Source organism: Tachypleus tridentatus, chromosome 7 (assembly GCF_004210375.1).
Source record: "Tachypleus tridentatus isolate NWPU-2018 chromosome 7, ASM421037v1, whole genome shotgun sequence".
NCBI lineage: Eukaryota > Metazoa > Arthropoda > Merostomata > Xiphosura > Limulidae > Tachypleus > Tachypleus tridentatus.
The window spans coordinates 131,851,431-131,867,549 of record NC_134831.1 but is presented as its reverse complement, the minus strand read 5'-3'; the positions used below and the strand labels follow the sequence as shown (position 1 = coordinate 131,867,549).

General features: G+C 34.3%; 1 protein-coding gene across 10 annotated transcripts in view; it reads right to left on the bottom strand.

The window, feature by feature from the left end:
• Window positions 1-13,536: 13,536 nt before the first annotated feature.
• Window positions 13,537-16,119, bottom strand: part of LOC143256620 (neuroligin-4, X-linked-like) — a 44,682-nt gene continuing 42,099 nt past the window's right edge. For 9 of the 10 annotated variants that reach the window (XM_076514044.1, XM_076514047.1, XM_076514046.1 and 6 more), the window contains one exon: window positions 13,537-14,005. In XM_076514044.1, coding sequence (XP_076370159.1) covers window positions 13,778-14,005 — 228 coding nt within the window. In that variant the 3' untranslated portion in view covers window positions 13,537-13,777. The remainder of the gene's footprint in view (window positions 14,006-16,119) is intronic. The other variant, XM_076514054.1, reaches the window with a different exon arrangement.

The following is a 16,119-nucleotide window of genomic DNA, read 5'->3' as shown; positions in this document are numbered from 1 at the left end:
AATATTTAATGTAATTTCACGAAAATACCAATGTCTAGAGGCTTAGCAACTGTGTTCAATTTTTACCACTTAGGGTTAGTAAGATACTAACTAAAAGGTGTTCGAGCAAAGAACTACGCTGGTGGTTAGGGTACTCGTGTTGTAATTTGAGAGTCGCGAGTTCGAATCCCGCCCCGAACGTGATGGGGCCATGGGAGGGGTTGTGATATGACGGTTAATTCATTTCACTATTCGTTTGTAAAGATTAGCCCAAACGTTAGCTGTGAGTAGCGTTCACCAGTTTCCTGCTCTCCATTCTATCACTTCACAATTAACCAGATGGTTAGGGCACCAAATTCGCAACCTGAGGGTTGCGGTTTTGAATCCCGTCCCAGCAAACGTGATCGTCCTTTCAGCCGTTGAAACGTTATAATGTGACGGTTCGTTCTACTATTCTTTGGTAAAAACGTAACAGTTAGTTGGCGGTGGGTGGTGATGATTAACTGCCTTCCCTTTAGCCTTACACTGCTAAATTAGGGATCGCTAGCGCAGATATCCCTCGTGTAGCTTTGCGTGAAAATCAAAAGAAACAAAGACTTCAAAATTAATGGTGGCAAGCTCTGAGAGCTCTTAGTGTCTGAACTGTATAACACAAATTTTGACAACTAAAACAAAAAAAAAAAAGTTTAATAGAAACATTAATTAAGTCTTCCTATTCTTCGGTTTCTCTTAATGAATACGTTGTTTTTGGAAGTTTAAGTAACATTAAATCTGCAACAGGAATTAATGTAAATAATTAAGAAAGATGTTTTCCGAGTGTCTTGATTAACAACGCTCTTGGAGACATCCAAGTTTCCTGTTGTTTCATTTGGTAATAACAATTAAATTAAAGAACAAAGGAAGTCTGCCGATTTCAGTAGACTCTTACCATTAGTACATCTGAGTGACAACAACTAACATGATGAAAGTCACTCTACATGATAAAGCAAAGCGCACACAACTGATAAGTAAAGGGTTTCAAAAATATAATGTCGAATCATTTCTCACTTCAATCAGTATGCTTGAAATAAGGATGTCATGCAATAAAGGATGCTTGATTATTTTCTTTTCGTTTGTTTGTTAACCTGAAGATGACCTAGGAAGGTCGAAACGTTGTCCTCTGCGTGTCAATAAGTGTTAATACTTATACCAACCGTACTGAGATACGTTTTTGAATAAAGGATTGTATAGATTACAATAATGATGTATTTTGACACCGTAGTTAAGGTAGATATGGATCTTATGGTAACACAAATAATTTACAAAACTTTATTCGACTCTCATTTATCGTTCTAGGACGTGATGAAATCAGAGAAGTTGATTATTCTAAATACTTGATGAAATCACACGAAATGCGTATTCTAAACACTTGATGAAACCACACGAAACGTGTATTCTAAACACTTGATGAAACCACAAGAGTTTATAACTCTTATGTGTGGACAGTTATTGTTAGTGGTTCTATGTGTGGACAGTTATTGTTAGTGGTTCTATGTGTGGACAGTTATTGTTAGTGGTTCTTTTTGGTGAATGAGTTGTTTGTTCTTTTGTATAAAATCATAAAAATATCAGTATTTTATATTTCTTTCCATTTGATATTTAAATATCTTTTATAAATCTTTTATTCTCATAAAGAAAACTTAAGCGTTACTTCTCTGTTCGAAGGTAATGATAAACATTATTCAAGTAAGCATACATCCATTTGTCTCAGATCAGATGTGGGAAATGTTTTGGAAGATCGATTAAAATGCTTTGAAAAGTCATTAACAAAGTCTAGAATTTTAATGGATAGTCAATATGTTTTCACTAAGAGAAAATCTTGTATACTAATATTCTTGGAAAAGGTTACTGGTTGTGTAAATGAAGATAAATATGTATATTTTGTATATCTGGAATTTCAAAAAGAATTTGACAAAGTGACATATAAAAGGTTTGTATAAATTATCTTATGTTTGTGGAAGATAAGTTAGCTAATTGGATAGCAGAATGGTTGGAATCAGAAGGTTGTTATAAATGGAGTTCAATCAAGCTTAGTCAATGTCACAAGTGGAGTACTTCAGAGCTCAGATTTAGGACCATTGCTGTGAGAAGGATGCTGCTTCTTTACAAAAGGATTTAGATCATTTAGTGAGTTGGGCAAATAATTGGCAGATATGATTTAATTATAAAATTGCAAAATAATGAATGTGCGTTATCAAACTTCGAATTATAAGTATAATTTGCATAGGGATAACCATAAGAGTGTTTTGAAATAAAATTATTTTTATATATTGTTCAATCAGTTTCTTAAGCCATCCAAGCAGTGTGCTATTGTTAGTAGTAAGCCTTGGATGAAAGGATTGTCAGAGAACTTTGAATCTTCAAACTGTTTTTTCTTGAAACAGAGAAGAATCAGAGGGGATCTGATTGAAGTGTTTAAAGTTGTGTAAGTAGTTAATAGTGTTGATACAGCGTGTTAATAGTGTTGATACAGCGTGTTTTTCTTATTAACAATGAGAACGGTAGTGCTAAGGTACAGAAATATAAATTCTGATAGAGTGGGAGTAATCTTTGCCTTTACATATTGTAAAAAGAGTAAATTGACGTGATTTCAAGAGAAAGCTTTAACTATATGAATGATGAGGGTTAACTTTGAGGGTTTATTTTTATTATTTGTTTACTTAATTATTTTTTTATCTAGTTTAGAGAATGGGATAGCCGAGATGGACCAATAAGTTCCTTGCTGTCCCTAAATATTATGTTATGTTATCAGTGTGGTTTTAGCACTTCACATTTGAAGATTGGCCATTTCATAAAATTTCGTTTGTTTGAAGTTAAACATAAATCCACAGGATGGGCTATCTGTGCTTTGGCCACCATGGGTCTGTCAGGAAGTCCGGTTTCTAGCATTGTAGGTCTGCAGACGTACCATTATGTCACTGAAGGGCAACTTTTTTTCTATTTTATTATATGAATAAATATTAATTGAAATATTTTTGCTGAAAAAGTGCTTATTAATTTTAAAATACTATTGTTACGAAGACTACCGCGTCTATAACATTTTCTTAATGTTCAAGCGATTTAACTTGTCCAAAGATCACTTGAAAAGAAGACATCTTTCTGATTAAATATTGTTCAATATGTGTCTTTATCATTTTTTTAAAGAAGAGCTTCTGGTAACAGAAAATTAAAGAAAAAATTGTCAGATTTTTTATCTTTAGAAGGATGAGTAAAATATATGTATGGAATTAAGCACAAAGCTACACAATAAGCTATTTGTGCTCTGCCCATCACGGGTATCGAAACTCGCTTTTTAGCGATGTGAGTCCAGATACCATACCGCTGCGCCACTGGAGGGCTGGATAAGAAACTCCTTCAAAAGTTCTTACGTTGAAATAAATTGTATAAGAAAATACACCTTAACGAAATAGAATCAAATGAATCGTTAATGTATGGCAACATATTTATTTTCGTATTTTTAGGGCAGAGCAAACACCATAAACTAGATGTGATCCGTCCAACACGACGGATCGAACCCGAGATTTTAACGTTGTAACACTGCTAATTTACCGTTGACCCACGGAGAAATTATGTGTAGTGAACCGAATATTAAATCACTCGCAATTTCTGTACACATTTCACACGCGTACCACAAGCATTTTTGATCTTTGTTTCTTGTATTCTCCGTTGTGAAATCGAGAAAGGGTGTCTGTATTATTGACAGCTCTTACAGCATGCAGTGAACCTTTATTTATTTTCCGATCGTGTTTGTCTTTTCTGAACACAAATCTTAATGCCATGTCCCCATAGTTTTGTTTTACTTTTAGGCCTCGAAATGGCAAAACCATTGTGTGTCGAGTACGAATGAGCGCCTCATATATATATATTATAGTGTTCTTCCATAATGAGATGATCATTGCACGAGATCAGGCTATGGATTTGTTATCTAGTTATTCCGCATCGTGACTAACATGGGAACAAAACATGCATTCTCTGTGACGTTTCGATTGAAAATGAAACCGTAGCTACCAAACCAAGTGCACTCATTCGTGAGAAACTCGTCGAAATAGACTACGATCAGTACAATAACAGATTCGAGCGTTTCGACTTTATAAAAAAGAAAAATACATAAGCTTATTAAAATGGAAAAAGGATGATAATAATAATTTAATATCGTTGTACCAGTTTCTTGAATTAATGTTAGAATATTTCTTTTATTTCTTATTTCACTACAATAAGTCCTGCTACCGAGGATATTTTGAGAAGAAAATCTTGAAAGATAGTGCCATTTAAGCGCTTTAAGTTCGGAAGATCTTTTTTATTTATTCTGTTAAAGTATCACTTGTATATAAGGTACTGTATTACGTGGATGTTATATCCTATGTAATATTCGTTCGAAAGAAATGAAACTGAAAAAGTAATCATTTATCTGGTTTTTTTGCTTGCTGTTTGCTGTATATAAAAACAATCAATTAAAAATGTGAACTGGCTTCTCTGTTTTTGAGTTGCCAAAGCACTAGTGTCAGAACGTTTTTTTTCCCCTTTTTGACTTTCCCTAACCATCTGCACTAAAAGCTTCGACAGAGAAAAAGTAACCCAGAAAGACACAATGAGTAGTGAATACTTCATCTAACGAAACATTGTTGTATTCTAATCCATATCGTTTGTTTTGGTTTTTTTACTCAAGCCTAAATCTTTCTCGTTCGTTTATGTCCTGAAGTAAAGAAGGGCTTTTTCAAGAACGTAAAGTAGCTTAAAGAAGACCTTTAATAAGTGTATTAGTATTTTTTTATATAATTTAAAGGACACCTACTTCAAAAGCAAAATAACAAATAACTTGTTCTTCAGTAGAACTAATAGTAGTTAAAGTAACACTATGTAACACAAATTTTGTTCCTGGATAGTATGTGTTATTTCTTAATTGCTTATGTTGTAAGAGTACAGAAAGTGGCCATTATTCCCTTCAAACTTTGCTTTTGTGACCTGAATAATAAAATTTATAAATTAACCTATTTTATATACAAAAACGGGCAAATTTGTATTTGTGTAAGGTCTGAGTAAAACAACACATGAATCACGATTTACGTGTATTTATACTAAAGTTATACAAAAGTGTTTAGAAGTGAGTAGTTTTTGAGATTTGCGACCGTAATGTAAATCACTTTCACGTATTAGCCCCCGAATACAGTCTCGGAATTCGACTTTATTAGACCAAGATCTCTGATCAAGTCATTGAGGTCTCTTTGGTTGGGGTAGTATTGGTTTCTCTCACCAGCTGCACCTCTGAAATTGTAATCTTCAAAGTCTGTCCTCTCTTCTGATTTGCTGCTCTCTTCTGAAGATGGCTGCTTTCTCTCTGGCAGAGTGGGTACAGGGAGCTCAGGGCAGAGTGGTACTGGGGCGATGGATGATGGAAGGTCTGGATACATGATAGCTGATGCATTCTTGCCAGCCCAACGTTTGGAAGGGTCCACCATGCAAAAGTAGCAATTGCTTGATGGGTCAGTGGGCTCACACCAAATTCTTGGAATAGCGAACTTCATAGCTCTCTTTTCCCCTCTGTACCATCCTGCAAAAGAACAAAATAAAATTATTATTATGAAGAATAAATTTATTTCATCCACAACTAATGTGTAAGAGGTTCATATATTTTATATGTGATATTTTTTCTATAATACTGAACATTAAAAAAAGATATTTAAACTTTAAAAGGTATAAAATTTGTTTAATATAAAATCTTACTATTCAAGCAAGCAAATATTGTTCGTCTTACCTCCTACAATTTTGTTTGGAGTGCTCGCAGGTAAAATGAGGTGCTCACAGTTTGTCTTGACCCCTGACAGGCATACCGAAATATGCTTTATAGATTTCACACATTTTAGCAGATGCTGTCACAGAGTACTTTTTTACTCTTGTCTTGATAAATTGGCCACATGCATAGCAGAATGCGTCTGGAGAATGCTTGCAGCTTCTTGATGCCATCTCTGATAAAATCAGATACGTCTATGTGTTCACTTAGGCAGCTAGAACTAAACTGAAGTGGTGAGTAATGAGCCCCTGTATATATATTACTATAGAAAATCCTAGAAAATCTTAAAAGGTTCTTGAAAATTCTCGTAAGTTCTACAACATTCTAGAAAGTTCTTAAATTCTTGTAAGTTCGAGAAAATTCTCTATCAGCTACTCAGCACTGAATCTACCTGGAATGTTCTGGAAAATGGGTAAATTTAAAAATTTCATTACCCAGGTCACAAACGCAAGACTTGAAGACAAAAATAGGTCTTTTCCATTTACTTTAAGCATAATCAATTGGGAAATAACACTTTCTGCCCAGGAACAAGAAAAAGTAACAATTTTGGTGCTTAGTGTTATTAACAAATGAAAGACACTGTTTAAAATAAAAGCATAATTAATTTTATTGTCCGGTTCTTTTCAACAATTAATAAATATTTATAGTTTTTAATTATCAGTAGCTGAAATAGAATACAGAATTACACTTATACAACAATATCTCAGTGGAGTTTACTTATGTTTATAGAGTATTACGATCGAGAAAAGCTGAATTACCTAATTTAAAATCTCATTCTAAGAACAATGTATCATAGAGATATATCTTTTTTTGTATGAGAAAGTTTAATAATATAACTGTACTCACTGTATTTATTTACAGATAAAAGTTTAAATATAATGTGTGTCTGTATATATATATATATACACACAGTGACTAGAAACACACAGGGGAAATTTAACTGTACTATTTGGATATACATATATATGTACACAGGAATAATTTTAATTATAATGTACAGTTATACGAACTGGTCATATGCAACGATAAGTTTAAATATAATATTTAACTTACCAGTTTAAGACTAGAGGGAAGGCAGCTAGTCATCACCACCCACCGCCAACTCTTGGGCTACTCTTTTATAACTAATAGTGGGATTGACCATCACATTATAATGCTCCCACGGCAGAAAGGGCGAGCATGTTTGGCGCGACGGGGATTAGTACCCGCGACCCTCAGATTACGAGTCGAGCGCCCCCTGGCCATGCCGCACCTAAACATAATATAAATGTATACTTTATTGAAGTTGTGGAAAGACACTGAACACACCTATATTTTCAGAATAAAACACGAACTTTTTATATTGATTACATCTCACACTGATATCCTCAATTATCTGAAACAAGGATTTCTGATATTCAGCGAAACTCTTTTATGAGATCATTCTCTGTTGGCGTCTTATTTTTTATATGTATTTTCTGAAGAATACGGTCTAACTGTACACGAAGAGTTTTCAAGAAAATAATCTAACTTGTAGGGACAGCTTCACTGTTTTTTTTTTTAAATTTCGGCAAGAACGTTGTGTAAAAAAATTCGTTTTCTGCAAAATACATCATTAAGTCTTTCATGTTTCAATAAAACTCAAGTTCGTTTTAGTATAATGCAGAGCACATTCTTTCTCCCGGGGTTTCTGAAGAGTGCGCAGCTCGCGATGGTTCTCGTCAAATACTTTACGTTTCCCTGTTATTCTACAAGAATTAATCTATACAGAAAATGTATATACGGTTAAGACAAAGTAGCGAGGCTGAAAAATCAATCTCTTGGAACTAGCCACTGATCTACGAACTCGGTTTCCTCTTCGCAAGGCCACTCTGTATGCTGAGAAGTTCCCAGTAAACCGTAAGGCTAAGGTATAATTAAATTATACTGTTATCAAGAAAAGAAATAACCGAATACTTGAGATTGCTTCTTCTACGAAACTGATGTTACGTCGTTGCAAATGGAAACCAACTGAAATAACTCTGACTTATGATCACATTATGTCCTTGTGAGCAGGGACAGTGCTTATCTCTCACTGTATAGATGTGGTAATACGAAGAAGTCTTAGACATTAAGGCCGTAAATATATTGTTACTGGAAAATATTGCTAATTATTCAGCATGATAAACGTCGATGTTTCGTTTCCTGTTGTTCCTTCTTCCGTCTTTTAGAAATGATCTCTTAACTAATTCACATTTCACTTACGAGTTGTCATGAAAATCATACAAATTAGTGAGTGTTTAACATTAAAATGGAGACGTGCGTAACTCAAAGACAAATCATTTTTTACATTTACAGATTTATATACGTTTATACATTTAATGGATTTTAATTGAAAACAACAAGTTATGCGTCGTGCGGACAGTTTATATTTTAATTGGTCCTAAAGAATTTCAGAATAAGAGATAACAAATAACCAAGGATAAATCCAATTAAGGACCAGAAAGAAGATTTTAAGGTCAAATGCCTAGAATTTGACCTTAAATATACATATATGTGTGTGTGTGTGTGTATTTGTATAGAATGAAAAAATTTATCTTCGACATATTTAAAACTTATAATTTGGAGTAAACCAATGGAATCGAAAAGTAAAAGTTTTAGATCCTAGTGGAAAATATTATGTGAAGCAAAATTATTCTGGGTTCTATTTCTTACTAGAATATCCTTTATAGAAAGATAGTAAATAGCTTAAGTTTAAATAAAAGCAATAAAACAGACCAAACAAGTGTGAAAGTAATAAAATGAAGACAAACGAAATCGGTGAAATGAGAGTCTAGAGTTCGAGACATGATAATGTTGTTTACTCTTCGTATTTTGAGCTGTATTCTTTTTATAAAAAATTTAGACGTTTCAAATTTAAAATATAAAGGGTCCGAAATATGGTCCGCAATGCTTAAATATATTAGAAATATCGTCTCCAATCCTGTTTCAAGGACAGCATGTGGAACGCATTCTGTAAAATTCGTTGAAGTGTCTATCGGTTCCTAGCTTTTCTAACACTTTGGTATCATTGTAAGTAAGAGCTATATGCTCCAGCCTGCTGTATAAATTATTTGTATCGAATGTATCCAATAAATTATAAACAATGCTGAACAAAGTGCTACGTGCCCTTATTTGTCCATAATTTTGAACTTATAAGTTGAAGAAAGGCAGCTAGTCCACAGAACCACTCAAGTCTTGTCTAACCACATAACACATCGATGGTGTCAATGTGAAAAGATGTGTTTGCGAAAACTGGCTCACAAATCATGACCGCTAACCTGTTTCCCACGCATAACCCAAATTCGGCAGAGGCGTGTGCGAGCTCTGAAGAGAAAGCGAATTGAGAAAATTGTTTTGAAGATACAAAAAGTACTTCATGTTTCTGATAAATACACCAAAGAATAACAGGATACAAAGAACTGAGTATTAGATGAAGTGATTATGTTAATATATACGTGAGGAAAAAAAATGAATAGAAAGTCTCCATATTATTATTTGAAACTAGCAAGCAACAGTTTGAAACAAATGAAAAAACAAACAAAAAATGGAAGAATATTTATATATGTTGAACCATCTAATTTAAATTATATTGTTGTTTAATCTAAACCTGTTATATTTATTTAAGCAATCTAAGAATAAGTTATTTGATTGTTATATCCCCGTGTTTATCACTATTCGTACATCAGACATACAAGCAACAAATAGTTTGAGGATTATATATATATGCCACTAGTGACTGAAAATAATATATTTAGAATAATGGCCAACATGATATCATTAAGTTTTTAAACAGCTTGATCTCAGTGTTGTATGATAGTGTATTACCAATGTAAATTTATGTTCTAAATTCTAAATCAAACAAAGATCGAGTTTTCTCCACTAAAGTTTTATTAAAGTAGCTTTAGTTGAGCCTAAACTTTTATATAAGCACTAACTATTTGTTGTTAACAAATGTTTTAACCACATTTCTTGACACGTTAATATCTAACGCTTTCTAAAATCCAAACTGGTGATTATTACAACTATTCATGCTTTATCAGTTCGTAAACTTTTTTGGACTACGTAGTTTAAAATTAAGCAAAAGAAATTCTGAAAATGACGATTATTTTGCCATCTACCGATTGTATTTGTAAACAAACGTTATTCACACTTTATAACTTCTGGCAATGCAAACGTGACATTCTTGTTTCTCGAATTTTACCAAAAATTCTCAAAACAAAACAAAAAAAAAAAACACGAAAGGAATTGATTTTGAAGCATTTGTGCATAAGTCTCAAAACTTTATTTATTTGTGTGTGTTTGTTCGTTACTTAAACGCGAAGCTACACAATGGTCTATCTGGGTTTTGCCCACCGCGGTTATCACAACCTGATTTTTCTCGTTGTAAGTTGCAACCTGTGACCCTCTGGAGATCTCTTTGTTTAACATTCATTTTAAACTGATAAATAAAACCATTAGGTTTCAGAAAGAATCACAACAATACAAATCGATTAAACATAGATTATCGTAACAGCATAGCAGCAATTAACTATGTAAACAAAGTTTAAATATAATTTTATTTGTATATTTTGGGTTATAAAGAATATCAACAGATGGCGATAAATTAATATTTTTTTTGCATTTTTTTACGACCATAGGAAAATGGCGAGGACGGTATTTTGATTTGTTTGTACCTTGTATTTTGCATAAAGCTACTCGATGGCTAGCTACCTGCTTTAGCCTTTTGTGATACAGAAGTCACAGACTACAGAGAAGACAACTACTCAGCGCCATCTACCGTCAACTGTTGGGATTGATAGTTATAATGCTCTCATGGCTGACGGGACGAGCATATTCAATAAAATGATTCGAACCCAATATCCACAGGCTGGGAGTCATCTGTGGACTGAATATTTATTATTTATTTTTGTTTTTTTCACAATGGATATATGTACGTTCTGTCAACCTTAAGAAATCTAATCTCAGATTACAAACAAATCTGTAAACTTATTTCCGGTCCACTAGATGGAGACTTACGAAAGTTACTAGAGAGTATAATTTTTGCCTTGGTCATTAAACGTTGATGATGGTGTTTGTCGGATAGAATATCATAATATAAATTCGACAACTCAAGCTTTCTCGGTAATTTGACTTATTTTTGTTCTTTAGATGAATTCTTCTACATTACAGTTATTCAGTGGGCCCGGCATGGCCAAGCGCGTTAAGGCGTGCGACTCGTAATACGAGAATCGTGGTTCGCGACCGTGTCGCGTCAAACGTGCTCGTCCTCCCAGCTGTGGGGGCGTTATAATGTGACGGTCAGTCCCACTATTTGCTGGTAAAAGAGTAGCCCAAGAGTTGGCGGTGGGTGGTGATGACTATCTGCCTTCCCTCTAGTCTGACACTACTAAATTAGGGACGGCGCGGTGCAGTGGGCTAACAACCTACTCACTTAAATTCCTGTTGAAGAATCCGCAAGCGATTGCTTCCCTATGTTCCTTGATGGAATCGAGTGGTGAATGAATGAATGGATGACAGTTATTCAGAATGAGATTTGCAGTAGCTTACAATACTGAGTGACACATGTAACATGTGTCACTTGATAAAGATAACATGAGGATTTCAAAAACTCGTACGTGTTTATGTTACATAAGACATTTCATTTGTAACAGCTTTTTTGCTTCAACAGAGAATTCGAGTTGTTACGAGTCTTGCTCACGTGAAACTTTAACCTTTAAATGTTTGTTGCCCTCGTGGTGCAATGAAAATGTTACATAATTTCATTCGTTGCTGTTCGAGAATATGTCGAGTTCTAAAGACGTTTTCATTCACATGAAATATTCGGCGATTTACATTTTATTGTTCTATAGACGTCTGTAAAGGTGCTAAAGTTTGTTCTTTACGTACGAGAGATTTTTAAAAGTGTTGAATTCTATAGTCTGCGCTAGAATTGTTCACAGTGTATCTACTTTTGTGTAATTTTGTTGACGGGGTAAGTCAATAATTTATGTTTGTGAACACTTTGAACATAACTCACATATTTAAAATAATACAAGTAGGTGACTGGATTTTTCCTAAGAAGTCTTTTTTTTTCTAATCATAATCACGTCGAGCTTTTGTGAATGAATTTGAATGAGGTCGTTCATTCAATTTACAACCGTCTAAAAGATAGGAATAACTACCGCACAGTATGGAAGAATAAATATTTATCATGTATTCTAGAAATCTACTTAACACGTGATACATATTTATCACCTAATGTATAAATTGAACTTTTTTCGGAATAGTATTAACCCTACTATTCTCTGTATATAAACCATATATAGTTAATTTTTGTTCATAATTGTGTACTGTAGTCACTAAATGTACTTGTATTACAGTAATAGTAGCTTCTTTCATCCATCTAGTGTTGGAATGTTACTGCTTTATTTACAAACAACCTCTTAACAGCAGTATAAGCTATGTTTAAACTTTCCTAAGAGTCCAGCATTCGAGTCTCGTTGCTTTATCCACAAAGAACCTCTCAATATCACCAAAACCATGTTTTGACTTTTCTTAACACTTTAGTGTTCGAGTGTTTTTTTTTCTACAAACAACCTCTCAATATCAGGAAAAAACACGTTTTAACATTTCTTAACAGTTTGGTGTTAGACTGGTGTTGTTTTTCCTGCAAAAACCTTACAAACATCGCCGAAAACTATGTTTAAGCTTTTGATAGCAGCTTAGCATACGAGTGGTACTGGTATTCTTACAAACAACCTTGCAGCTTCTTCAAACCAGCACTAAAAGTATTTTTAAAAGTTCATTGTTTGGTTACATTTCCTGAATCTACACCATACTGTTATTTGTGTTAACTAGTTTTCTCTTTAACACTGTTTGTTTTTCCAGTGTTTGAAGGCGTATTCATAAATCTTTTCTAAATAAAATATATATAGATATATCAAACGAAGCCTTCATCCTAAAATCGTCTTCTGCAACATAAACAAAACCGAAAAGCGTGCGCCATGTCTCGTGTACCTGTTAAAACTTTTGTTTTCCTTTTACATACAAACAAGGTGGAAAGTGTGTTTCATATTTAGTAGAATTCCCTAACCATCAATACATTAGCATTACCTTAGTTCGATAGATGGCAGATTATTTACTAAACACAACAACTGTATTTTATTTGTTATTTTATCAAATTAAAAACGGTCATGGAATATTAGTTGTTGTGACAGAAAAAAATATGTTAATAGATTTTTTTTTCTGAATTGCAACGTTTCTGTTTTATTCCACCTATATTTAGCTGCACGATTCGTTAAATAAATAAACTTATTGGATAAACACTTTCTTTTATGTGGATACAATCAATACCGAGTGAACGAAGAATAAATAATCATCCTTTGCTATGAAAAAGTTATATTAGGCTTAGTAAACATTTCAGCGTGGGTTTTGCCATGAAAATAATAGTTTTTGCTTGTTTGTTTGAAGTTAAGCACAAAACTACACAATGGGCTCTCTGTGCTCAGCCCACGACGTGTATCGAAACCTACAATCTAGCGTTATAAGCCCTATACATGCTACTGTGCCACTGCCGAGGCGAAAATATTAGTAATTTAGGAAAGAAAAAAATTTACACAAAAAGAGGTAACAGTTATTTGTTCTTTCGTTAACACTTAACAACATAACGTACTTCGTTTGTTTGTCATCAAAGGAAGAGATATTGTAAACATTATTATTTACTAGCAAGTAAAAGATAAGAGAATCACTCATTTCAAGAATCAAGTACTCTAGTTTTTTATTATTAAAAAAATATGTATTTATATATTATTTTCATATCAGCAGTTCCTCTGAGATGAATATTACTTTCTGGATTCTTGTACTCCAAGAAATCCCCACGATTATGTGAAATCGTTCGACTGTTTATTGTTTAAAGTTTATCTGATTGTGAGGGTTTATCTATAATTTTAGTTTACTTCTCTGGGGGAAATATCTTTAAAATGCATGAGAAAATTACATCTTCTCCTGCCTTGTCTGTGGTCTGGTAGAAGATGGAACCATGCGACCGCCATGATACGTTAAAGAATGAACCTCTGGAGTTGTCTTCGCTTTGTGATGAACCTGAATTGAAGACTTAGATAGGGAGTGGACATTTTTAGGGGTGCCAGGACGAGTCGGAGTTGCAGGTGTTGGCTCTTTTTGCCTTTGTGAAATTTCCTGGTGTTGGTTTGGAGTTTTCACCTTTAAATAACAAAAGAGAAACGTTAAACATTTCAACTGTGCCTCTTCCTGAGTGGTTCCAGGGTATACACGTTCGGTATAGCGAAGTGAAATAAACAGAGATTTTCTAAAAGAATGTATAAATAACTAAGAGCTAAACCAAATCCTCCTTCCTTTAACTTTATTTAATCCAAAACTTTCTTCTCAATTCCACAATTTAAAAGTATTTGTTTATTTATTACAATTATACAATTTCTGATAATTTTATTCGTGTGCGATTCATACCTTTTTAACATGTGGAATCCATTGAATACAACTACATGGACTACAATGATTCTACTGTGAGAATTTCAATGAATTAGAGCATATAGTCACTGACTTCGTACCCTGTTCAGTCTCTTTGTCTGATGGCTTTTATGTTGAGTTTGTTAGTTTTCTATAAGCATAGGAAGAAAACTGAGGCAGAAATATGAATAAGTAGTCATGAACTGTCTACCAATAGTCACTCAGTGGAGGAGAGGGGAATTAAAGTAGATGTTGTCAACATACAAATCATGAACTGTCTACCAATAGTCACATAGTGGAGGAGAAGGGAATTAAAGTAGGTGTGGCAAACATGCAAATCGTGAACTGTCTACTAATACTCACTTAGTAGAAAAGAGGGGATTAAAGTAGATGTTGCCAACATGCAAATCGTGAACTGTCTTCTAATAGTCACTTAGTAGAGGAGAGGGGAATTAAAGTAGATGTTGTCAACTTGCAAATCGAGAGCTGTCTACTTAGTAGAGGAGAGGGGAATTAAAGTAGATGTTGTCAACATGCAAATCGTAAGCTGTCTACTTAGTGGAGGAGAGGGGAATTAAAGTAGATGTTGCCAACACGCAAATCGTGAACTGTCTACTTAGTAGAGGAGAGAGGGAATTAAAGTAGATGTTGTCAACATGCAAATCGTGAGCTGTCTACTTAGTGGAGGAGAGGGGAATTAAAGTAGATGTGGCCAACATGCAAATCGTGAACTGTCTACTAATACTCACTTAGTAGAAAAGAGGAGATTAAAGTAGATGTTGCCAACATGCAAATCGTGAACTGTCTACTAATAGTCACTTAATAAAGGAGAGGGGATTAAAGTAGATGTTGCCAACATGCAAATCGTGAACTGTCTTCTAATAGTCACTTAGTAGAGGAGAGGGGAATTAAAGTAGATGTTGTCGACATGCAAACTGTGAGCTGTCTACTTAGTGGAGGAGAGGGGAATTAAAGTAGATGTTATCAACATGCAAACTGTGAGCTGTCTACTAATAGTATGTCTCTGTATATAGTATATAAGCACAAAACTACACAATGGGCTATCTGTGCTCTTCCAGCACGGGTATCGAAATTTGTTTTTTTGGCGTTGGAAGCTCGCATACATATTGTTGTGCCACTGGGGAGCCTACTAAGTGATACAGTGTTTGGAGGGGGGAAGGGAGATTAGAACAGATATTTTAATACGCAAAGTTCAGTATGTAAACCATAAGCTGTCGTCTAACAGTCACTCAGAAAAGGGGGGAGATTAAGCTAAATGGTTCAGTATGCAAACCATAACCTGTCTACTAGTAGTCACTCAGGAAAGGGGGAGATTAAGCTAAGTGGTTCAGTATGTAAAACATAAGCTGTCTACTAGCAGTCATTCGTTGGAAGGGAAGCTAATTATTTTGGGTTAATTTGTTCAAACATATCTCCTAATAATGTGTCATAAAGATACAATGACTCATAAAAACTTGCTTGTTTGTTTTTGGAATTTCGCGCAAAGCTACTCAAGAGCTCTCTGCGCTAGCCGTCCCTAATTTAGCAGCATAACACTAGAGGGAAGGCAGCTAGTCATGATTACCCACCGTCAACTCTCGGGCTACTCTTTTATCAACGAATAGTGAGACTGACCATCACATTATAACGCCCCCACGACTGAAAGGTCGAGCAAGTTTGATGCGACGGATATTCGAATTCGCGATCCTCAGATAACGAGTCGAACGCCTCAACCCACCTGGCCATGCCGTGGAGAAACACTTGCAAATCATGATGCAAGAAAGAAACATTACCTGCATTTTATTCAAAAAGTTTCAGCAATCTCTTATTCTGTGTCTTTCTTTACTCCT